Raw genomic sequence first — 25,614 nt, forward strand, 5'->3', positions numbered from 1 at the left:
ATGACATAGAAGGTTCACATATTTCAGAAATGATAGCAGTGTAATTCCATAACAATACCGCTTGCTTGCGAGTTCACCTGTCTATAATCTATGTATGCCTTATTCTTTTGTTCTGCTTCCTTGAGCCCCAACTCATGCATTCTTATGGTGACTCTGCCATGTCATCATCCTTGTTCATTGCAATTTGTTCTATTTTTTGAAAATATTCTTATTCTTCATCCCAATTATCACAAATTCTGAAACTCTGTCCTCAGTACAGATGTATAACTAATTCATGGTTGTACAAATGTAAAAATCTGAGAATCACCCGGAGGTCTCCTTTAATGATTCAGATGTTGTCATATGTAACACATATCATACTTGTGCATATTGGATGATGTCATAGCCAAACACTGTTATGGTTGGTATACCTTAAAAAATGAGTTCAAAGCAACATGTCAATCAATTCAGGAACTAATAAAAAAAAAAAAAAAACTCTTCCATAAAATTCATTATTGCCAAATGATTTCAGCAATAAAAAGGGGAAAAAAAGTATTCACAGCATTGACAGTCCTTTCCTCTATAGCCTCCCAACTTTAAGAAATTTCTTGTATTGATTTTACAAGAAATATTATTTCAAGCAGACAGGATATAGTTTCCAACATTTTAGATATGTAATATGCTTGGCATGATAAGTTTTGCTGTTAGAATTAGACAGATTAGACCCTTCTTTACATTTTTATAATAGACTACAGGCAAGTTTGTTCAAATGACCTCCTATGCCCCCCCCCCCCCCCCTTAGGCCATAGATATTCCACAAACACAGACACCAAACTTGACAAAAGCACACACAACCCATTTTGTACTTTAGAAACAATGACTTTGTCAAGAACCGATAAGGGTGCTTTCTCAAAAACAAAACAGTAACAAAATTCTTACCAACACTGAACACACTTCTGGCTCAAAAGCAATGCTTCAGTCACATTAAACACAAACAATTGCTTGTCTACTTAACATGACCAAGAGTACACTGTACTTGTATTCCTGTACTTTTAGTATGCGCCTATTTCCTATATGACCCCCCCCCCCCACACACACACACATATGCTGCAAACATGAATACATGTATTTTAAATGTACTGCATTATATTATTAACCATACTGTGGAATGTGAATCTGTTTGCTGTTAAAAATGGTATTAACTCATGTAGGGGAGAGTTGACACCTGTCAATCAAATCACTGAAGTTGAATAATGTTAAGTTTCGTACCTTTAACAATAGCGAACTTCAGATCTGCGATGTGAATGCTAAGGCGACACTAATTAGGCAAAAATGGTGTTCTGCACACCCATGAGACATCTGTTTCCATTGTCCAACCCCAGAGGCTGCGTCGTATTAGCATTCACATTGCAGATTTAAAGCTCAGCATCAGCAAAGTGTGTCAACTACTTGGAAATGATCATAGCTAATAGGATGCAATTTCTGCACAAAAATGCTGAAATGCTAAAAACAGCATTCTCATAATAAAATGATACATCTGCAAAAGTGAGCCATTTTTCTTTCAAATATATTGTTTATTACACATTGTACATTTTATTTCAACAGCAACCACAAACTTCAAGAGGTCCGCAATGCTTCATTTCTTTCTGCAACTGACTCTGGAAAAAAAAAAGAACAAAAAGAGGTACCAACTGCCCTTGGAGATTACAAAATTAAGTGGAGCATTCCGATAATCCCATTGCTAACACAAACATAAAATCTGAATAGTAAATAATGCACATGTTAAAGCTCTCAGCAATAAAACCTTTGTGCACACACTTTTGGACCGAGCACAAATACTTGTTTGATGAATTTTGCAGTGTTCCACAGTCATATGTGGTTTGAACTTTGTCACCTATTAAACTCAACAGATATGGCAAAGGAAATATGAATAAGTGATCACTCTTTCCAGTTACATACTACTGACTTGCCACCACAAATGCTGGATGCCCACAAGAAAACAACCACAACCAATGATCCTGCTGACTGAAAGGTAGCTCATGAAAAACACATTCATGGTCTTTCACGGTCTGCAATGAACCAGAATGAATATTAGACAACCTTTCCAACAGGATCATCACACCACTGTTGATTGCTACATGCACCATATAGAGCTGATTCAACTTGTCACTATTCAATTCGTCACAGAGTCTATTTCTTCGGTTTAGACATCTCAATCAGTGAGTAGCATGACCAGAGTGTTCCGACGAGAGTTAAGCCCATGGCAAAGGCGTAAGTGATCCGGTCTCGGCCCAGTTTCATGTGAACTGGCATTCCATCAGCAGCCTGAACAGAACGAAAACAGACAAGACATAAATTATTCAAGCTTTGATTCACACAATGCCCTTGGCTACAACTGAAGAAAAGAGCAGAGAATATTATCACCACTCTGAGCATATAGAGTACCAGTGGGTTTCACCTGAATATTGTTTATTACTTGCATGTTGAGATGTCACATTATATGTATCACAAACATATAATATCAGAGATAGTTCACTGACTAGAGAGTGATAATACCACATGGAAATGTACAATTTCTGATGAAAAATAAAAATTGCCCCTTAAATTTTGCAGCCTGGGTAAATTTACTCCATTTGTGCTGGTGTGTTCTAGCTTTGCTACATGACTAAAATGTCAATTTTTACAAGCTAACATACAAAATACATAAATGTACACATGAAATTCTACAAGGTCAGACTCTATGTTTGTTTGTTTTTTTTTTTTTTGTATATTTGTATTTTGACTAGGAAGGTCTCAAAATAATCAGGAGATTTGAGGATAACTTCTCAATCAGTTATCTATCACACTGAAATCATGCAAATCAGTACATATCCAAAATCCTTCCCCTTCTTTGTCTGGTTTGCCTTGTTTGGTGCTATTCTTGGCAGCATAAGTTGTCAATAACATGAATGCCAGTTTGAATCCATCCATGCGGGTGCAAGTCTACGTACCCCAAATCTTGCTTGATTCAGCGCAACTCTGTTCTGGACCAGCTTAGAAAAGAAACCTGTAGCTTGCGAGGGCTTCTGAGCCATCTCGATGGGAGGGGGTTCTGCTACCGTTGTCTGCTTTAACCCCTGCACATTGTGAGGAGAAGTTGGCAAGTACAACTGTACATTTGTGTACAAATATGTACCTGGTAAGCACATGAGACTCGATTAAATGAACAAACCCAAAATTGCTATCATCATCTCTAATCATCAAGCATGACTGCTAAAAAAAAATGTAAAACCAACAGCAAAACTTCACATAAGTATTTCTTAGCTAATACTGTAATTGCTCTGGAGTAAAATGTGTGACCAAAAAGAAATAAAAACACTACAGAAACAGACAGAAAATATACATCTATTGAAATATACTGTACATGAAAGTTACACTACTGTGCATAAGGTTGTCTCTTCTAATACTACACGAAAGATTAAAGATTCTTGCAAGCTCCTACTCCACAAAACCTGATGTGCATTTCCATTTTTCTACATAAAACAGTCAAACGCATTGAGAGGTAAGAATTCAACTCTATGCAAATTTCAATGGTAAGGAATGGGTATGCTGCAGCTTTGTGCTTTCATCTGCTACTTGTAAACTCCAGTGTAACACACTACAGTATTGTACAACAAGAGTCAAATACCAATCAGAGACTGGATAAGCAGGATCGCATGATAGTGGACCATTTGTAATGTCATCCCATGGGATGAAATTAATGACATTATTATGTACACAGCATATCATAACTACACCTACAGCATTGTATGCACATTATATCTACTGGCAGATTTTTTTTTAAAATTATTATTACTGTTGTTCATTCATCTATTCAACTCCATTGATGCAAATACCAAAAATACATTCTTTATTCTATTCAGAGCTAAAACGCGAGAGTACGTTAATGATTTGGGGAAAAAGTAGTAGTGCAAAATATGATTGAAGTATTTGAAGCAAATCTGGGTACACCCTGCAAATGAAGACAAAAGACACTGAAACTGTGTTGTGTGTGAGTTTGTTTGAGTGAATACTTAATGACTTGAAAGTCAACTTTGATATTGATGCTTTCTGACATCAGATTTCTGATTTTTTGCTCCCAGTTTCCTGAAAGATTGGTTGCATAAAATTAGAATTAGATTGCTAACTTCTGTTTCAGATTGAACAGCTGTCAGGCAGTGTTCGATGTCGATATCAATGCTTCCCCATGGCATGCTCATGTTCCCTGCAATGGCCTGAACTTACTGACCTTACTGAAGCGTCGCACATCCATCTTGGCAGTGTACCATGTAGAATGTAGTGTGCGTGCAGCAAGGGTGAGGGGGCTATTCACCCTCAGTAACCCACAAATAACCACAGCTCCGTTTTAAAACTGTTGAGTGATTTTGCATAAACTGCTGAAGCTCTGACAATTTGGTTCGGAGTGAGTGATTGGAAATAAACTAGAGTAAAATACCCCGTTTGCGGCAGTTTGAGGGTTTTTCCACACTGTAAACAAATTAGGCAAATTATTTTCAACCATTTCATATATCATAGACAAGATTATTCATAAAGGCTATTGTTATCATAAAAAATTTGACCAATGACAAATGCAGTTGTCATGATTTACTAGGGCAAAACCCGGCACAATTTTCGCCGATATGCGCCGTAGTACTAGTACATTTTAGCTCTGCTTGTGGCACGATGTACAATTCCTATGCAATACGCCAGTGCTCCGCGATCTTCAGCTGAATGCCTTCACATGTCTCGCGAAGATTGCGTAAGCGCCAATTCCCACTGCCAAAGCACATGAAAATAGTGGGTGCACATGCACCGGTTGCAAACAGGGATAGCAATTCTGGCGTTGTTGTTGATGTCTTTCTCGTGTTTTTCTGATTTTTTTGATGGTAACATCTGCTTTCAAAAAAAAAAACATGGCGGCCCACATCGGCTTGCGAAAGTTCTATTTCACATGAGGATATATTTTCAAAATCCACGAATATCGGGAAAAAAAAAAAAAAAATCCAGTTTCTTAGACACTTGTTTCTCAATGGTTATGTTATGAAGTACCGAAAATAAAATTTTGGATGTGATATGTTGTCATTTAGGTGAGAAAATTTCACTTTTGTCGGAGATTGTGCTTATTTTATCGGTTGATTTTTGTAGATTGGAGTTTGATCGACCAACAAGTATGTCTAATTCCGCGAAAAACTTCTCATTTATAATAATGACATTTGCTGGGTCAGTTTTTCACTTCTTTAGACAGACACCATTGATACATACACTATTGCGATGGTTTCAACCATTCTGGTTGAACGCAACTTCGACCCAGTTCCCCCAGCATAAAAATGGTTATTATTATTTTTTCCAGAGCTCTTGGTTTTCAAACCAATCTGGGAAAAAATATATACAGGATTAATAAGTCAACATTTTGACTCACCTCTTCCACTGTTTCCTCCTGTTTTCTGGTTGTTTCCTCCACTTCTTTGCAGCGCTCCCCAATTCATCACCGCCTTCGTTTGAAAAATGACCGCACAAATGTCTACGGCAAGCCAAATGCTCCATACAATCACTATATCGGTACACTTACGTTTATTGACTAACTAGCACTAGTAAGTTGTTCGTGCGCTAAATTTAACTTCGTAATATTGTGAATGAGCAAGCCAAATGCTCATTCACAATATTACGAAGTTAAATGTAGCGCTCAAACAACTTACTACAGGTGTATACTTTAGTCAATAAACGTAAGTGTACCGATATAGTGATTGTATGGAGCATTTGGCTTGCCGTTAATCCCGGGACGCTCCGTGTACACAGTTACACACTGTGGGAGCGTCCTGAGTCAATAGAGTGCTATATCGGTAAGCTTGAAAAACATACACAGTCTGTCACAGATTTTCGCGCCTCCGTAAGTTTCGAATTTCACTAGAAAAAAACTTACTTTTATAGTATACATAAGATTCTTAGCTAATTCCTACCATACGTTCACCTTGTTCTTGTTCACACTGGTCCAATGATCTTGAAAAAACGTTTTTTTTACAGGTCCATCTCCTAGCTCCCCATCCCATTCACCATTTTCGAAATCAGTATGCAGTACACTGCGCACGTAAATATTCATGTGCTGGGCGGAGTCGCAATGCTTTTAGCCTTCTGACAAGGCCTGCGCGCGCGTACCCACCCAGAAAGCAATGCAATATTCAGCGAGAGGATTTGCCACAACAGTATGATACGGCCTTGCCATAAAGCTACAGCTGTACAGATGAATTGACGGCCAGCGCATGCGCACAAGTTTCAAATCCATTGACTGTATAAGATGTCGTTCTCCCAAGTTCCTTTCGACCGAGTCGTATTTAACTCATCAATTCGAGCAGAAATGGAATATTGGCAGGACCAAAAGTTGAACGCAGTCAGTCTTCAACATTATAACTTCACCTGTAAGTCTTCATATTACAGAATTTTTGCGATTTCATATAGATATTTAGGCGCTATACTTCGCCTGTCATGATCATATCTGCTACAATGCGCAGCCCCAACACGCAGTGTTGGGGCTGGTCGCAGTTAGCTTGCCGTAGATGTTCGTGCGGTCATTTGTCAAATGAAGGCGGCAATGAATTGGGGAGCGCTGCAAAGAAGTGGAGGAAACAATGGAAGAGGTGAGTCAAAATGTTGACTGATTAATCCTGTATATATTTTTTCCCAGATTGGTTTGAAAACCAAGCTGGAAAAAATAATAATAACCATTTTTATGCGGGGGGAACTGGGTTGAAGTTGCATTCAACCAGAACGGTTGAAACCGTCGCAATAGCGTATGTATCAATGGTGTCTGTCTAAAGAAGCAAAAAGCTGACCCAGCAAATGTCATTATTATAAGGCTGCCTTATTATAAATGAGAAGTTTTTCGCGGAATTAGACATACTCGTCGGTAAAGATTGGAGTGTGCTGGCCTTACAATTATGACATGTGTAGTGACTAGTAGTAGTAGTGAAGTGTGCATGTACAGAGAGTGTGCCGCTGTGTTTAGCGTTTTATAGATTCTATTACCGAGTAAAATTTATGTTGTACCTGCCGTGAACGGGCGCACGGCCGCATATCAGTACTGCCACAGTTACTCTATTTAAAAGACTATTTCTGTGATTTGGTGCAATTTGGTTCAGTAAATAGTAGATTTTGAGATGTAAATTTATCTTTTTTAACATGGATACAAGAGTAGGGTAAGGGCACCAGTATTCGGTCAGGCACCGGTATTCGGTCACTTCTCACTAGTCACCAGCCAGTAAGTTCAACTGTCACAACACACGCAAATCACACTAATTCACATACTTGCACACTCATTCACAACACGAAACTCCATTAGCCCCCTCCAAAAATCCATCCAAAATCCCAAATTTTACCGTCAAAAGTGCAGAATCGGCGCTACTTTCCAAAAGCGCGCGCGGATAAAGCCCAGTTTTAAGAGTACGGGTCGCCGAAAAAGCGCTAAAAATCGAGAAATACGCCGTTCTCTCGCGGGATTTTTCGCGTATCGCAAGCTTGGAGTGTAATGGTATCCTCAAAAACGCAAAAGAAAAACAATATGTCCGTACGTGCCGATACAGTGTCCCAATGTACAAGGGTTGAATGCAAGTGCCGAGGCCCCAGTATTCGGTCACCAACGGTCGCCGCAACTTCCCCGATGCAATTTTGCGCCAACAAGGTAGCGCGCGCGCGCGTTTTTCAGCTGCCTTGAACACGCATTGACTTTGAACGCGCACATCGCGTGACCGAATACTGGAGCCGATGACCGTATACTGGGGAATTTTCAAGGTGAAATATTTCGCGATTTTGTGCAATTCTGTGAGATATTTAACGAAATGAAAGTTGAGATTAAAGAAATTTGATATATTTCACATACATTGCTGTAGATATGATGTATGTATGTATTATTTTAGTTTGAAAAATATTGCAAAAAAGCTTAAGTGACCGAATACTGGGGATGTTACCCTAGCTGTTAGTGTTTTAGAGTGTTTACATTAAAAATTTATCGCCCAACAATTCTACAGAAAGAGGACAGCTCGGCAGCGCAGAGCTATTGACCGATTCGGGTTCGTTGAGGGCAGCAGACATTTTATGGCACTGGGCGCAGCCATAGTGGGTGTATCAGCCGACCCCCCCTGCTCTCCCCCACCCCGGGGCAACATGTTTATCACGCACTTGTAACAAAGGTTCGCGCACTAGCAAGCATTCGCGCACTCAGTACGAGACGCCTATTGGCTAAAGCAGTTTTTCATTCTGCGCGCGTGCTAATGTAGGGAGAGGGGTGGGGGAGTGCGGAGGGGGGGTCGGCTGATAGTCGTGATACACCCACTATGGCTGCGCCCATGCCAAAAATACACATAGCGCGTCACAGAATCGGTCAATAGGCGATAGGGCCTAATGTTACATGTATTCAGTGCTACTCTAGTTAGACTACTGTAAAGGTCTAACTTTTGACCCTTTTTAAAGTTTTTATTTAATTTTGATAGAACTCAGTAGATCATACTCATAGAACTAGACTTGAACTAGGAATCCATAGGATCACGAATCGACTGTCCTTTCATCACCACGATCGATCGCGATCACTTATCTCTGTCTTATTGTCTTTTTTGACTTACCACAGGATTGTACGCCGACATTGGATTGGAGCTGGAGACTCTGCCAGATGATGGATTGTACTTGTAGGCCATATTTCTTCGATATAACAGAAGTTTTAGAACTTAGTCACTGTTTGGATGAGACAGCGTAGCAGCGTTAGCGTTAGCGTTGTGCGTCGGTCCGGTGCCCAATGCTAGGCTAGGGCGCCAGGCTGTGTCACTGCATGCTTGGGCTAGCTTCGCCGGTTGTACAGTTTTACTGTACAGCGCCGTAACAGGACATGTTCTGTGGATGAAATGATGCAGTGAAGAAAGTGAGCTAGCAGTACCAGTTTTGATGTACCATGAGTCTAGGTCATATAATTTTTTCTCCATTTTTTTAAGTACATAAAATAATATTATATATTTAAAATTATTGTTTATGTATTTTTGGTGGTAAATTTTCATGATTACTAATAAACGAACACAAATGTAACAATTATGTGAATGAGCCACAAGATGGCAGCGTACATGGTGGTGATTTGTTGAATGATGAGCCTATGCGGCTATGGTGTACGTACTGTGCCATGTGCACGTGCTTGATGAATGTGGTTGTATTTAATGTGAAGAAGAGTACGAGAGGTGGTGGAGATGAGACGGAGCTCGTCTCGGAGACCGGTTGTTAGAGTAGAGAGCTTCACATTTCTTCGCATGCGATCCTCTTTGACTTTGTCATGTTTGTGCATGCCGTGCACCCTTTTGCCTTTGGTAAGCTAGACAATAATTTACACTAGCCTACACCTAGGACGACTAGGTCTAGGTACACAGAGAGAAAAAAACACGCATATCATGTTTTTGAGTTAAATTTATGTAGAGCCTATAAATTTACCTAAATTTCTAATTGTGATTAGATGCTATTCTATATCACGAAACACTGAATTTTGTGATTATTTACTGATGTGGGTACCACTATCACCTATCATCGGCACCCTAACAAGGCCTAAGCTAAGGATCTTCAACTCGTTTATTCCAAAAGTATAAAACAAATTCGCCTAAGTTTTGCCTCAAATATGCCATAAATAGTGCAGTTTCATATCCCGTGACCGTTCTGTTGATTCTGCTGAATCTCCGTTGTAAGATAACGCCATTTTAGTATGTGCGATACATTTTCTTCGTGCGGCTTATATAAGTTCATAAGCAAGGGGTATGGTAAGGGTACCACCTGTCGGCAGGGTAACTTGACATCGCGTCGGCACGCACCCTGTGTATCATGCATGCATGCATGCACAAAAATTGTGTTATTTTACATTGGAGATTCAGAATCAACAGATCAGTCACAGAATCTGAAACTGCGGTATTTACGGCATATTTGAGGCAAAACTTCGGCGAATTCATCTTATACTTTTTGAATAAACAAGTTGCCAATCCTTAGCCTTAGGGTGGAGATATACAACATGTACAGGTGTATGGTACCCTCAATCACACCGGTACCTCACGATTGGCACCCCCTCAGCTCCCTCCATAGATAATACAAGTGAATTTCACAGTCATGCGTCGTTACTGAGCAGATGTGTAAATTGAGCTTTGTTTAGTTTGGTTTGTTAGTTTGTATATATGAGTTTGTTTCTCGTCTCTTCGTTTTTATTATTTTCATAGCTAATGGCGTTTAATTCCACACATACCTTTTTGTTCTATACGCAAACAGCCGTGATCGATGATACGCAGGGTGCCGATGTCAAGGTAATCTGCTGATATGTGGTATGGTTGAGGGGTCTAGATATCGCGCAAAAAAATTTGTGATGCTCTTATGATAGAAATTATTCCACAATCATACCTGAATTTCTCAATAAATATCACGAAAATGCAGAAAAATCACCTCCCAGAATCTCCTGATGATACGATGACGGAGTAGTTTAGTGCGCTGTCGCCGCTTGTATGTCGGACTTAATTTTATGCGTTCAATTTCTCGGGGTATGTAAAGGTCGCGCAGCTGCCCTTTGTAGTTTCATGCGTGAAAGTGTCTGCCCCTCTGCGGCTGTAACGTGCTTCGGCTTTCGTAGAATATTATAAACGATCAATCGAACAAATTACGAATTCTATCGGCTACGAACGAGACAAGCAAGACGACACGTCTAGCTAGGCTACAACATCCTTAAAACAGATTTTAAGCTAAGGTAGGTGAAGTACAAGGTAAAAAATTGGAAATTTAGTGAAAAATTTGTTCGAAAAAAATTAGAAATTTAGTGAAAAATTTGTTTGAAGTCAAAATTTCTTACCTGCTTCCTTCTCATGTGTAGCGGTTGTCAGGTATGTTTATTCCATGGGCGTATCGGCAAATTTTGCGCTTAGTCCTACGCGTAATATCGCTTACTATATGCAGTTTCGCTATGTGCAACCAGTAAGTCCCTGCGCGAGATCTACATTGTAATACCCTTACTATACCCTTACCATACTAAATTTACACTGGGTCTGTAACATTACCAGGGTCACTGTACTACTTGGACAGAAAGATCCGTCTGTCCAGAGGAGTCTTTTATTTTTATGCCTCCGCCACGAAGTGTCGCCGGAGGCATTATGTTTTCGGGTTGTCCGTCTGTCCGTCCGTCCGTCCTTCTGTCCGTCTGTCCTTCCGTCTGTAATCAATTTTGTGGACAGCGTATCTAAAAAACTGTTAGAGGTATCTTAATGAAACTTGGCATGTATATGTATGAGTGGGCGAAGTTGTGCCTATCGACTTTTGGGCGCACATGCTCAAGGTCAGAGGCCAAATGCTCAAAATTTCACTATTTCCCCTATATCTATGCAACGCCTGGAGGTATTTTCTTGAAACTTGGTGTATACATGAACTACCAAATAAAGATTGCCCAGAGAGAGCTTTGGGTCATAAGGTCAAAGGTCAAGGGTCAAAGGTTAAGTGAAAATGTTAAAATTTTACTTTTTTCTCCATATCTCACAAATATTTCAAGGTATCTTCATGGAACTTAGTATCATATGCATGTATTGACTGGCAGTGATCATGTAGGGAATTTTAGGGGTCATGGGTCAAAGGTCATGGCTTAAAGGTCAAGGTCAACTCATCAAAATGTCATTATTGTCCCCGCCGAACGAGTTCGAGCAGGGGACTATGAAACGGGCTCCGTACGTGTGTGTGTCCATGTGTCCGTCTGTCCGTGTGTGCGTCCGTGTGTGATCAAAATCTTCAATTTGCTGCTTCTCTGTCATTTATGAGCCAATTTTGATTCTGTTAGCTTTATATGATAGCTCTACATGGGAGCTTTGAAATTTGTGCACAGAATTTCAGTTGTGACCTTTGACCTTGACCTTTGACCTATATTGTACATTTTGCTACAAAATGCTACTCCTTCGCCATTTCTAACCCGATTTCGATTCCGTTTGCTTTATGTGATGGCACTAGTTGAGGGCTTCAAAACTTCTACACAGAATTTTGACCTTTGACTTCTTTGACCTTTGACCTTGATTTTTGACCTGTATTGTACATTTTGCTACAAAATGCTACTCCTTCGCCATTTCTAACTCGATTTCGATTCCGTTTGCTTTATGTGATGGCACTAGTTGAGGGCTTCAAAACTTTGACACAGAATTTTGACCTTTGACTTCTTTGACCTTTGACCTTGATTTTTTGACCTGTATTGTACATTTTGCTACAAAATTCTACTCCTTCGCCATTTCTAACCCGATTTTAATTCCGTTTGCTTTATGTGATGGCACTAGGTGAGGGCTTCAAAACTTCTACACAGAATTTTGACCTTTGACCTTTGACCTTGATTTTTTTTTACCTGTATTGTACATTTTGCTACAAAATGCTACTTCCGGCGGGGACATATATTACGCACCGCATAATTTCTACTTTTCCTTGTTTCTCTCTTATCTATGCAATGCCTGCAGGATTTTTTGTTGAAACGTAGTATATGCATGTATTACTCAACACAGATTCTCTTGGAAATTTCTTGCCCAAAGGTCAAAAGGTCAAAGGTCAAATGAAAGTGCCAAATTTCACTTCTTCTTTAAACTTATAAAAGGGTCAAAAGGTGGGTACAAATTCTCAAATCCCCAAATACATGCACTCTTAGACAGTGTAGCCGTTCATCCAAATAAACCTAGTTCAAGGAAAGTGAACACTCAATGCATTTGTGACAAACCTGTCATTTTAATATTTTGCCAGTTATGTGAAACTGTCATCACACATTGTCAAGACATTGTGCTATAGACCTATTCGGAGAACCATGCATTATGGCGAGGCATACCAGTCGCCATAGCGACATTTCTAGTTTACTTTAAAAGTGTTTTCCCAAGTCATGTTTCACTTCAACCACGTCAGTTCATATTAAGTCATATTTTGCCCCAGATATCACACCTACTGTTACACAATGTCGATTGATATCTTACTCTTTGTATGTGCAGCTGTACAACTGTAAGCCAATACATACATCATGGGCCCCTGTCAAGTATGTCTACTGAGATGTGGAAACCTGAGGAATGTGCTCTCATCAAGAGTGAGGCCAGGTCAACATGTGTGTCAGAGGTTTATGGTAGGTTTATCCATGTTGTACATAAGGACCATAAAATCTGATGTACTGCAGATTACTGCAGTTAATGTTTAGATCAAATAATTCCATTCACCTTTGTTGCAACTCCTATCTTACTACTGTTTGTCCAACTGCTACTTTGGAAACTACAGCTATTTTGTGACTGTATTTTGCAATTGTCATATTGTTTCAGAACCAGAAAATATTGTTGTCGAAGAATGGAAGACAATTGTGAGGGGAAGGAGAACAGATTTACTCAAGGCTGTCCTTGTATCATACCTACATCACAAATTTGCTGTGATTCTAGCATTACACTATGGGTCTATTGTGACTGCTATGGAATGATCAATGGTTTTAGCATGACAAATGATGTAATTTTTTGAACTTGTTGATATTGATTTTGGGGTGTCTGAGTAGCAGGTAAAACTTTGTATGTGGCTTGAATATACACGGAATGATACAAATCATGCTTCAAGCATATTCACTGATGATTTAGATATTTAAATTTTTAATGGACATGATAAATCTTTGGCCATAAGCAGAGACTAAACTTGAGTTATCATTTTCTAACTGATTTAATCACAACATCTTTGACTGGGCATGTGTATTTTTTTTTTTCCTTCAAGTCATCTTTACCAAGCGTATTTCCTTATTGTGGTCTTTAAGGCATCTACATCAACCCCCGAAGCAGATCTACCTGTGATTCGAGTTCCAAGAGCCATGCAGCAAAAGGTTCAGGACCTCCAACAGCGGAAGAAACCACTGAGGTGGCGGGGTCGTATTTTCACTGCTAGGCCGGGCAAGGAGATCATCACGTCCAAGCGAAAGGAATTCACCCACTACCTCAACCAGTCCTACGACAAGTTCTCCCCTCCAAAGCTAGCCTCCCAGGGCTGGAAGCATTCCAAAGCAAGGGGCGACTACTTCACCATCGTTGCATACAAAGGAGTAAGGCAGTCAGTACAGTAGGACCTCGATTATCCTGCCATCGATTATCCGTATTCCTTTTTATCCCGATGACTTGCTGACATGTAAAAAGAATATATTTTCAAGTATCTTCAGTGCCAAATCTCACTCAAAACAAACAAATGTTCAACCATTGTTGTGCGAATACATGATGGGACATATTCCAATCATCACAGCAGATTGTAACTTTTAAGTCGGTTCGTGAGACGATGTCAGTGACTGGTGCCATGCTTTTAACTGGCACTGAGTGCGCAACAGTGATTACAGAACAATGCAGCCCAGTATTCGACGAGTCACAATATCGATGTCACTGTCGGTCAATATCAATCAAACAGACAGTACATGAAGGGAAATACTCATATTACGTTTTATTTCCATATCAAATTATGAAATATGAAACATGACAATGCCATGCAGGTAATCATGATATAAGTAGATTGGTAATAACATGTGTATACCCCAAGCATGATATGCTGAAAAGTGCTGTATTTGAGCATATCTCTCTTATCCAGTCAAATCAGTTATCAGGATGCCCGTCAGTCCTGATGTAGCCAGATAATCTAGGTCCTACTGTATATTCCAGTGAAAGCTGGAACATATAATTATTACATATTTCACTTTATGTGCAATTTTGTCAGGTATGCACCCTTGTATTTCAGAAACTCTAGGGACATATATGCAGATTTGAAAGAACTGATAGTGTCAGTAGTTTTTCATGTTCCACCTTGAAAACAACAGCAAAACAATCTGTCAATGCATCATCAGAATTATACATGTACATCTCAAAATAGATATTTGTTGTGCTCCAGGATACTTTTTGCTCTTAAAAGAAATTAATGAATAAAACAAACACTTCAGGGAAAACCCATTACTGAATTAAAAATGATGTTACACAGCTCCTGGCCAGTATGTTTCTAATATTGATGTTGCCCATTTGAGTATGAAATATCAGAAACATTCACTTGTGAATTAGAGCAGACAACCTTTTTTTTTTTTTTTGCAGCATGAAACTTGCACAAATTGCTGACCATGATGGTGTACAGCATTGTACTGGCATTCAGTACAGTATGTATACTGAAGCTGTCGTGTGCATTTCATATTTGCATATCTGGGCTCGTCGCGAAATTCACGAAAATTTATGTTTTTACAGTAATTCCCCATACATGTAGTTTTTGAACTGCATTCCAGGGATGGATGATACAAAAAGGGCATGAAAAAGATATGTGAACAGTGGGCAGTGTGTATTCTTAGTATGAAGCTTTTGCTGGAAGACATCACTTAAAGTTAAAATCTTCCCTGTGCTTGAAACTTACATCTACAAAAAAAAACCCTAACAAAACATAAACTACATGAGCAAAAAAGAATGAAGGAAAAAATAAACAAACAAAGACATCTGTCCTGAATGCTTTAGAAGATGAAACCATTTAGGCATCAAGGGTAGCTGTTACCTGTAATAATATTTAAGATTTACTTTTAGACCATACCTGTATGAATTGGGTGATAATTTGGTGTCTTATTTCTTGTGCAGAATCCATCGTTGGCCGGCAAAGGGCAAAATGAAGGAGAAGATGTGGAGAGTTTTCAAAGTCTGAAGCTAGACTCCTCACTCTTAGATGGGCTTAAAGACATGGGCATTGACACGCCTACAGGCATTCAGGTAAGGTTTTCAAATGATCACATAATATTTGTATCACTGTGAAAGTGGACATTTTTGCGTGTGAGCAATTTTTCGTGCTCTGCTGAGTAAGATGAATTTCGTATGTTTTTTTTTAATTCTGGAGAATCAAGACTTTACATGGTGGTACATATACAGTGGCAGATCCAGAGGGGGCCCACCAGGCGTGCGCCCCCTTATTTTTTACCAGAAATATTTTTTTTTGTGTCCCCCCCCCCCCCCTTATGGAATTCCTGGATCTGCCCCGATATAGCAAGCAAAATTATATGCGTGCTTTTATTATGTGAAAATTTCCACACTGCAAAAATTCCCACTTTTACAGTATGTCTTTTGCTACAGTTGAAGAACTATTAGGGGTAAGTGAGTGGTCCCTGCCTCTATGAAACTGAATCCATAGTGGGTTGATTTGAATCTTGCAAAAGTGGGCAGTGTGTCAAATGTTTAGTTGCAATGGGGATAAACAGAATTTTTATGTAGGAAAGCCAGTATTGCCGCATCAACTTTGTTGATGTCAATGGGAAATATTCATTCATTGAGATTCTGGAAATCTTCTTGTCGTTAGTCTGCTTCCTTCAACCTTGAATATTCTTGCAGAACTTGGTGACAGTGTGTGTCATAAGGGTAGGGTGCATGTGCCAATTACTTAATGGGTGCAAGTAAAAACTCTCTGGAAATTAGCTGCTGCTGCCTTCCGTCAGCAGGAGACAAAAGGCGTTGACTGAGAAGGCTGTAACAACATTGTCTGGGAGGGCATTCCAATACCTAATCGTTCTGGGAAAGAATGAGTTGTGATGTTGTTGTGTCCGGGATTGATTGATTTGAATTGAATGACTTGAGTTTAGTCAGTTTCTCAACAGATAAGAGAGTAACCTTGGTAATGTAGTATCAGTCACTGATATAAAAATTACTTTTTTTTGTTGTTGTTGTTTTGTATGCATTTCTTTCTAACCAAATCTTTTAATGAACATATGGGATTAAGTGAGTTGACATCCAGAATACTGTAAAACATGATATTTTCGTGGCATGAAATTTTCGCAAGTTGCCTCTAACATTCAGTGCATATAGTGTAGACAAGAACTTTCATGTGCATTTTAATTTTGCGAATCTTGGTTCTTGCAAAATTCGCGTAATTAAAATGCACGCGAACATTCCTTGTTTTACAGTATGTGTTACAGCAGGACGGTCATTCCAAAGTGTATATTTTCCTGCCCGTCAGGTGTCTGCTCTGCCAGTCATTAAACAAGGGAGGAACTCCCTCTGTGCAGCTGAGACTGGGAGTGGGAAGACGCTAGCCTACCTACTACCACTCATGCACAGACTCCTGGTGGAATCCAGACTGACGGGCGCATCCGTTACCACTGGCCTGCCCAGAGGTGTCGTCCTGGTGCCAGTGGCTGAGCTGGCAGCTCAAGTTTGGGTGAGTGTCACCAGAAATGTGGTAAACTGTGCCTGCCTGCACATACACACACATGATTATACATGCACAGTACACACAGTGTGCACAAACTTGGGCACACTTTTTTTTTGAAAACATGAGTCCTTGGAGTGCTATTGCATTTCTTTGACACGCACAACTATAGAGCTCATAAATGCTAGGTACAAATGTAACACAAATGGACTTTGATTATGAGTAATTTGTTCACATCTGTTTTTTGGTTTTTTTTTCAATTTAGATGATGCTAATTCGTCGGTAGGAAGTCAGCCCAATTACTGAATCAAGCTTGTCGAGATTTGATTTTAGACATTTGCAGCAATTTAACTTGGAAATTATGAGTGGTAAATGTCATCAGAATTTCTCTCTTTGTAGATCTGTGTTAATCTTTACTTCAGAAGCGGAATGTGTGAGTAACATAAGATATTTGTGTCTTTCTCACTATCAGCATGAAGCTCATGTGCTTGGCAAGTCAGCAGGGTTAACTGTGCAGTTCCTCGATGCAGGGAAGAGTCTGGTTAGTACTGTCATATTATCGTTATTAACATAGTTGTGCAAGATTGCACATATGAAGCAATATGATGATAGAGTTTGGCTCTGTATCCCTAGGCGGGAAATTCAGAGTTTGAATCCTGCCTTGTGAGAGCATCATTGGGCAGGATATTTTACTTGGGATGTCCTACTTGATCAATGGGCATTAATGGGTGCATGGTTACACCGAGAGAGATTCCTCTCCTCTTTCTCTTCTTCATCACCACCTCCTCCTCCTCCTCCTACTCCTCCTTCTTGCAAATTTAGAGTTTCATTGACGTGTAAATTGGTGTGTGGAGAGAATCCAAATCTTGAGTGAACAGAGACAAAGTCTATGCATTTGCTTATTTTTACATTTTTTTTTCTGATAAAATACCAGTAGTCGATTTCAGTTTAAGTAAATGCCATTTGCGGCAAGTGGGTGAAGAATCACATCAGATCATTTTTACCTGTATAGCTTTGCAAGCGTGACACATTCCTATATGTTGTCAAGATATTAGTAATATTAGTAATATGGTAAGATTTTGTCATCTTTTCTTCTTTTGATTGTCCGAACAGAAAGTCATGCGTAACCGACTGAGCTCTCCCACAGACATTGTGATTTCTACCCCTGGGCCCATCCTGAGTGCCCTCAGACAAGGTAGGGAACAGAGAAGTGTGTTCAATATCTTCTTGTGCTCCTGCCACTACCACCTCCCCTTGGAGCTGCTCCCTGCTGTTGTTGTTGGTTGTTTTTTTTTCCAAAGGTCCCCAGTGCAATTTGTTGTTCTTCTTCTCAATCTATCTCATACATCACCATCTGTCACCGATCACCTTCATGTCTGGAAATTGACATCGGTGTGGCAAACTGGCTGCCAAAAGCTCAGGGATAGTTCCTTAATGACACCCAAAGATAGTAAAGATGGCAGCAAAAGGTTTTGCAGAAAGCAACTGCAAAAAAATTGAAAGTAGCCATGTTTCCCTTCAGTGAAAGCTGAAGTTGGGGAAAAAAAACCCACCTAAGTCTTCCCTTCCTGAATTTGGATGCCACCAGTAGACCCCACACCTGTCAAGCTGTAGTAGTGACACAACATTTGCTTGTGTGACAATTGCTCCAGTCTTATTTTCTCCATGGACTTAGGGTTAGGGTTAGGGGTTGTGATAGGGTTTTAGGTTTAGTTTGATATGAGGATCAGGATTAGGGTTAGGGTTATATTTGTGGGTAGAATTTATGTTAGCCTGCAGATACTTCATTGGAGCAATCGTCACAGGAGCAAATGTCATGGAACAAGCTGCAGCATTTTTTTCCCCTTTGAAAGGTAAAGCTTTTACTTTCTTTTCTATACTTCCCTGAAGAGATACTTGGGCTGCGCCACGTATCACACGTTGTCGTCGATGAAGCAGACACCATGCTGGATGACAGCTTCGTGGAGCAGACTCTTCGAATCTTGAAGAAAGTCAATGTGAGTTCAGTACTTGCGAGTGTACACTTTGTATTTTATATTTTACCATGTGATTCCCATCCTCTACCATCTGTAACTCAACCTTCTTTTTTTTTCTTTGTTTAGCAATCTTCGTATCTTGATAATGACCTTCTTTCAGCTCAACCCAGTAAGTTTAGATCGCACTATTTTTTTTTTCCCCTGAATCCATTGCTAGATCTCCTTTTTATGGTTTGATTTCTAGTATGTGAAGGATGCATTCCACTGAAAACAATAAAGCGTAAGTTTGTTGCCATGATGCCTGGATTCAGAGATATATTGTTTACTGCATTGTTTTTCGGAGTTGCAAAAAAGCTATTTGGGGTAAATGCCATTATTCATCTTAACTTGACCACATAGGAAGTTTATAAATAATCTTGCTTCACAAACTATTATATACCCAGTGGAGGGGAAAAAAAGTATATAAACAAAAGGGGGAAGATTATTTATGTGTCCTGTAAAGAGTATTTCCATTTTCCACTTCTCTCTATGTCAGCATTATTTGAGCATGTACAGGGCCTACAAGTTTGAATGATGACTATAGACACAAAAAGTACTGATTAAAATTGTCAATTTTATGTCCCATCCATCACTCACAATATGTCAGGTTGGTGCAGGCAGCCCTCGTAAGGTGACCCCGCCCGGTGAGGCTCAGCTGACTCTGGTTGGTGCCACCATGCCTTCTGATGCCACCAACATCCTAAGTGAGATTGTATCGGTGAGTGCCAAAAGGATACAAAACAAACAAACAAACAAACAAACAAGCAAATCACACAGTTTCCTACATCAGTATCAGTCTCTTCTATAGAAAAGGTGCCTCTGCCATAATCTACATTGTAGGTCATGGACATTCACAACCTGATGTGATCCTGGCAGGAAATTTCAAAGAGGACTCCTTACGCTGTGATGCGCATCATCGGGTAGAGCGCTGATGTATGACTAACTCATGAGCTGTCCACACTGCAAAATGTTTGTAAATTCATCCTGTTCAACCATGTAACATAATCTTTTCAAAATGCTCATAATTATAGTATATTTTCTTTCTTTTTTTTCCCCTTTTTTTCATCACTTGACATTTATCTTGAGCTTGTGGCAATTTCCAAAGCCCTCATTTCTCTGAGCTGCAAATCATTGTGCACACAGGTGCAGACATGTTTGTGTGTAGGAGGGACTTCTTTCAGAAGGATTTCAAGGGTAGACTATATGGCAGACAGTTTTGATTTCACTGAATTAAGGTTAGGGCGGGAGAAAAGACACAATTTCTGCAAACTTGGGTTGGATTCATAAATATTGTGGACACCTTACTTGTTATTCAGTGGTGACTCCAGATACGCTTGCTGTAGTCTATCAGAATGATTTTGCTTCTTGTTTGGTTACTTTAATGTTCAATTGCGTTTCTGTATCTGATTTTTATTTCGTGATCCATAATTTGTCATATTCTGATATCAGTTTTATTATTTCTATTTCAACTTAGATTCACTATTGATACTACAGTGCCTGGTTCAATTTCTCATAATTTCTTTCTTTCCTACACTTCTAGATGATATCGTCGGTTGAGAATGATAAGGGCGTTAAGTTGCCACTAAACCCATAGTGTTCACAACCACTTAACGCCCTTCTCACTCTCAACAGACGATATGTTTAAAGCTAAGATTTAACTTCATTATGGTTTATTTGTAAATCTAGAAATTGACAGAAATAGATGTGAGAATATTGTATTAATTCAATGTTTGTATGCATTTTTGTTTTTGCCCTGCAGCAAGAAAATCTGGCGATTGTTTCAACACCATACCTGCACCAAATTATGCCTCATGTTCAGCAGAAATTTCTTCGTCTTCACTCTGAAGATAAAGCTGGTAAGAACAAGTAACATTCCTAGTTACATTATAGTCTCCTTTCTTAACACAAGACAATTAAAAGAAAGAAAATAATCATTCATGCGATCCAGATCTTACAACAAAGTACTATTTTTTTCCCCCACCAAGCACAGTAATTTGACAGTCAAATACCACACTCTGAAATAGCTCGGTAATATGCGATTACAGTTATCACTACAATCACACCACAGCAGCACAGCAGTCAAATACGCTTTTGTGGTGTGAAAGTATTGGTAAGTTCCCAAATTGGCACAGTGCTATAGCACCGTCTTGTACCAACCCCAACTATCGTGATAACTTTGCTGTCAAACATCACAGACTGGAAGACACACTCTGAACAGATAGAAGGATGGAGGGACATTCTAAGAATTTCATGTTTTTTACTTCTAAAAAGTGGGTAGTTTAGGCTAAAATCTTCCATGTAGTATTCCTATTGCAAGTGTTGTCTTCAAATCAATTTATTTTTATCCCAGAATTTACAAAAAGGTTTTGGTAATACTCTGACAATGATTTAGCTATTATTGTATGCATTTAATGTATCCAATTTGATCATATTCTCTTTTTTTTCAGTGTATCAGAAAATGATTACTCTTTAATTGGAGTACTGATATGCACTTTGATCCCAAATTTAAAAAGGACAAAAATAAATGTAATATTTCCTGCTAAACTCTCCCATATGATTGTACTGGTGCAAACAGATTTCTGGATGGAACTCCTCCTTGAATTGAGCTGCAAAATTTTGCTTGTACAATGTATGTAACAGATTACCTACCCTGTCAGCTAATATTTTGGGTTCTTTGAGTCTCTGAACATAAGGAAAACACTTTCATTCATTCCTGTCGGCAGTTAAGATTCTGGAACTGCTGAAGAAGGAGAAGAAAACCGTCCCGACCATGATCTTCTGCAATACGTCGCTAACCTGTAATTGGCTGGCGCACTTCCTGAAGGAGAATGGCATCGAAACCCTGCGACTCCACTCCAGGATGGGCGACAAGGTATGGTTACAGCCACATAATAATAAAGTGTATCTTTTGGTGTTTGAGTATAATTTTGGAAAATCACCTGGATGATCACAGAAGATATTGACTGTTTAATCTGTAACATATAATTCTGAAAGAAATTATAATGACGGCATGTGTGTATGAGGTATTTCAAAGTATCTTTACATAAAAAATGAGGGACTTGGAGAGTGAGGAATTATCAGAAATGTACAAATTCCTGATATGTATTCTTTTGTAAGAAATTCTTGATATTTTCTATTGTACACAAATACTTGTCTTAGTCCCAAATACTTGTCTTTGTGTAATACTCTGTAGTGTACATGATCTATAGAAAGTTTTGATTTGGAGAAAAAAAAAGATTACATGTTTTTTCATGTAAAGAAAAAGAAATATATATATATTATGGAGATTGTGAGGTAAAGCAGGTTTAATATCAAAGTCCAGCTGTAGACTCCAGTACGTCCATCTCTCACATCAGCACAGGCATCATATTTCTTTCATATCAGCACTTAGAGAATTCAGAGTGGGGAAGCTTTTTGAATCCGCAAAGGTTTCATTGGCACTGGCATGTATTGGATGTTTTCTGTACCAAGTGTACATGTATGTGTTCTTTTATAATGGCAAAAGGATGGAATAAAATCATGTTGCAGAATGAGAGATTGAGTGTGACAAATTCAGTTTTCAATTTCATTGTGGTACTCAGGATTTGCAGATGTGATGTCAATTTCTTTAAAAATGTCCTTTCAGTGCTATACAAATAGTATAAATTCCAAGAATAGTTTGTGAATATTGTCATGTCCGTACTGTAAAACTAGAAACCGTCATGACATGAAACTTTCACATATTGGTGACTTGCATTCAATGCACTGTGTGTAGACAAACAACTTGTGTGCATCTTATTTTCACAAATCCTGGCTCCTCGGGACATTTGTGAAAATTTTGTGCATGCGAAACTTTCAGGTTTTACAGTATTTCGTTTACATGTATGTTTTTGCTTCGTTTGAATTGCAGTCAAGGAGTGGAGTAATGTCAGCTTTCAAAGCTGGAAAAGTTGACATCTTGGTGTGTACAGACATTGGTTCGAGGGGAGTTGACACAGTGAAGGTAAGTCTACCTGGTGTGTTTGTCAGTACTTTTTGATAATTTGTGCAATAGTATCTTAAATACATCACTTGCTGTAAACTACAAACAAAAGGGGTGTTATGCTCGTGGCTGGTTGTCCATTTCTTGCCAAGGGGAAATATCACATGTGTTGTCATTAATGTCAATATGTTTGTTGTTTTGCATAAAGTGCACAACTGTACTGGCATTTATTGACTAGGCTCTGACTTTACATGTATGCACCAAATGTCACATTTTATATTTCCATGGCAGGAGCAAATAAAAAAAAAAAACACCCACACACACATATACACACACAAAACAAAACCGCTACAAAACAAAACAAAACAACACCGCTACAATCAAAAGAAAACTTCTTTCTACTTAACTTCTTTTCCACTCACCAAGCAGACCAATTACAATTTAAGTATAAACAATGTGTATTCTTCCATGATCTTGATTTATCTTGAGTCATTCCCCATCATATGAACCATTTCCCCTAAAAAAAGAAAAAGAAAAAAAAAATGGTATTTATACAAGTGTCTTCACGGATGTGTTATTTCCAGCTGTTTTGAGATTTTCAATCATCCTCAAAAGTTCAATATTTGTCAGTTTTGGTAAAGAGAAATTTTGAAATTTCAGTATCAAATTATGTAAGAATTTCCCCACTGTCAAAGCCAATAAATTGGATTATAGACGTTTTGCTATTTGGAAGCCCTTTTTTCCTACAGTTTTATGATAGTTCCAAGATGGCAATGTATAACATTTTTGGCTGTCATTTGTATCTGCAGAGGCAATGTTCTGTTGTGCTCACTTGACAACACAGCTGTCTTAGTTGTGGCTGAATGTCTGCATTCACAAATATGTGAATGTAGTGTCAACAATGTCCGTTGTTGATTATTTTCCTGTTTCTGTCTTTGCCCATCTTTTAACAGGTGCAACACGTGATAAACTTTGACTTCCCTAACTTCATGTCTGACTACATCCATCGTGCCGGTAGGGTGGGGCGTGTCGGCAGCCAGGGGGTGGGGCACGTCACAAACTTTGTGGTGCACAAGTGGGACGTTGATCTGGTCAACAAGATTGAGGTTTGTTTGTGATTACAGCCATCTGCCAATCATCTTCAATATCACCATGTGTTGACTGTAGGCGTGATACTGTAAAGGGTATTATTTTTACGTACAGATATTTTTGCACATGAGGAGGTCACAAACATTTTTGTGGGATTTTGTTTCATGATTTGACACTGATGATATTATTCACCCTGCCACTTTGATGTACTTGGCAATATTTTTGTGTGTTGTTAATTTGCGGCCCAACAGTGCGTTACAAAATTCGTGAAAAATAAATCCTTGTGAAAAGAACAACTCTTACATTATTATTATTATTATTATTATTATCTTTTTTTTGTTGCTGTGATAGTTACATATTTTCACAAGGATCTAAGTGTGTATTCATGTCTTCATTGTTGAAATACGTTGTAGAATCATTTTAATTATGCTGTTAACACACACACACACACACAAAATGTTTTTGAATGCTCTCTTGTGCTCTCTTGAGCAAGTGAAGTTCACTGAAATTGACCCAATGCCAATATATTATTCATGGGAAAGTTTTCCCTTTTACATAAATTAGAAGTGTTAAATATATTTCTCTCTTTCCTTCTCTGTCTCTACGATAACATCTCTACATCTGCAGAGAGCTGTGAGAACGCGTGAGGGTCTTCCACGATTCAATACCAACATCAAGCGGGCACACTTCAATCGTGCGATGCAAGAAGAGATGCAGGCACTCCAGGGGACCATGGGGGGATGACAGGGGAGGACACCATCTTTCAGTGCACTCTCTTAAGGGCAGAAGTGTTTACAGTGATGCATTGGATGTGCCAGGAAGAACTCCAGGTTGCCATGGCAACATGACAGACGCAGACTGGCGAGACTCGATGGTGGCGCCTTAAGGCATCGCCGCTCTGATAATTGATGAACAAGCAGTATTGTTTGTTTCGTGATTGTTCCGTTTAATGACAAGAGAATTGTGACTTCCAAAATGTTGTATCGTGCCGATGGTGCAGATGTGCAACGGCAAAGCATTTCATGTGAGGCTGCACATAGGGTACACTTTTTCAATTTGGTTGAAATGTATGGATTGTGGCCTGAAGTGGAGGTGACAGTGCAACACTCAGTCAGATACAGAGCAATTGCAAAGGACAAATGTTATATATTTTTTTAAATATCTGGTTTTAAAATCTGCACAAATCTTGTAAGCTGAGGGCAGCATAATTAATCTGTATCAGTATTAGTACATCACTTGTCTCTCTTCATGGGTAACTACAGCAAACCTCTCTTCATAGTAGTCTATTTCTCAAAGATGTGGCATACAGACCATGGTAACATTGTATGGGGGTTCAGAAAATCATTGTGGCGAAGGTCATGAGCAGTAGACACATCCTATAAAACAAAT

General features: G+C 39.1%; 2 protein-coding genes across 2 annotated transcripts; one reads left to right on the forward strand and one right to left on the reverse strand.

Moving 5' to 3' along the window:
- Positions 1–1,532: 1,532 nt before the first annotated feature.
- LOC140228147 (cytochrome c oxidase subunit 7A2-like, mitochondrial) lies at positions 1,533–8,877 on the reverse strand. The gene is made up of 3 exons (XM_072308476.1): positions 8,607–8,877; positions 2,970–3,095; positions 1,533–2,304 (listed from the first exon to the last, which is right to left on the reverse strand). Exons 1-3 carry the CDS (start codon positions 8,676–8,678, stop codon positions 2,170–2,172), a joined length of 333 nt encoding a protein of 110 aa, XP_072164577.1. The 5' UTR covers positions 8,679–8,877; the 3' UTR covers positions 1,533–2,169.
- Positions 8,878–12,985: 4,108 nt separating this feature from the next.
- On the forward strand, positions 12,986–25,220 carry LOC140228163 (probable ATP-dependent RNA helicase DDX28). The gene is made up of 13 exons (XM_072308478.1): positions 12,986–13,114; positions 13,778–14,059; positions 15,606–15,734; positions 16,969–17,169; positions 17,633–17,701; positions 18,274–18,355; positions 19,051–19,157; positions 19,783–19,893; positions 20,935–21,031; positions 21,899–22,047; positions 23,065–23,157; positions 24,090–24,242; positions 24,853–25,220. Exons 1-13 carry the CDS (start codon positions 13,016–13,018, stop codon positions 24,967–24,969), a joined length of 1,689 nt encoding a protein of 562 aa, XP_072164579.1. The 5' UTR covers positions 12,986–13,015; the 3' UTR covers positions 24,970–25,220.
- Positions 25,221–25,614: the final 394 nt, after the last annotated feature.

The sequence above is a fragment of the Diadema setosum genome, chromosome 1 (assembly GCF_964275005.1).
Source record: "Diadema setosum chromosome 1, eeDiaSeto1, whole genome shotgun sequence".
NCBI classification, from domain to species: domain Eukaryota; kingdom Metazoa; phylum Echinodermata; class Echinoidea; order Diadematoida; family Diadematidae; genus Diadema; species Diadema setosum.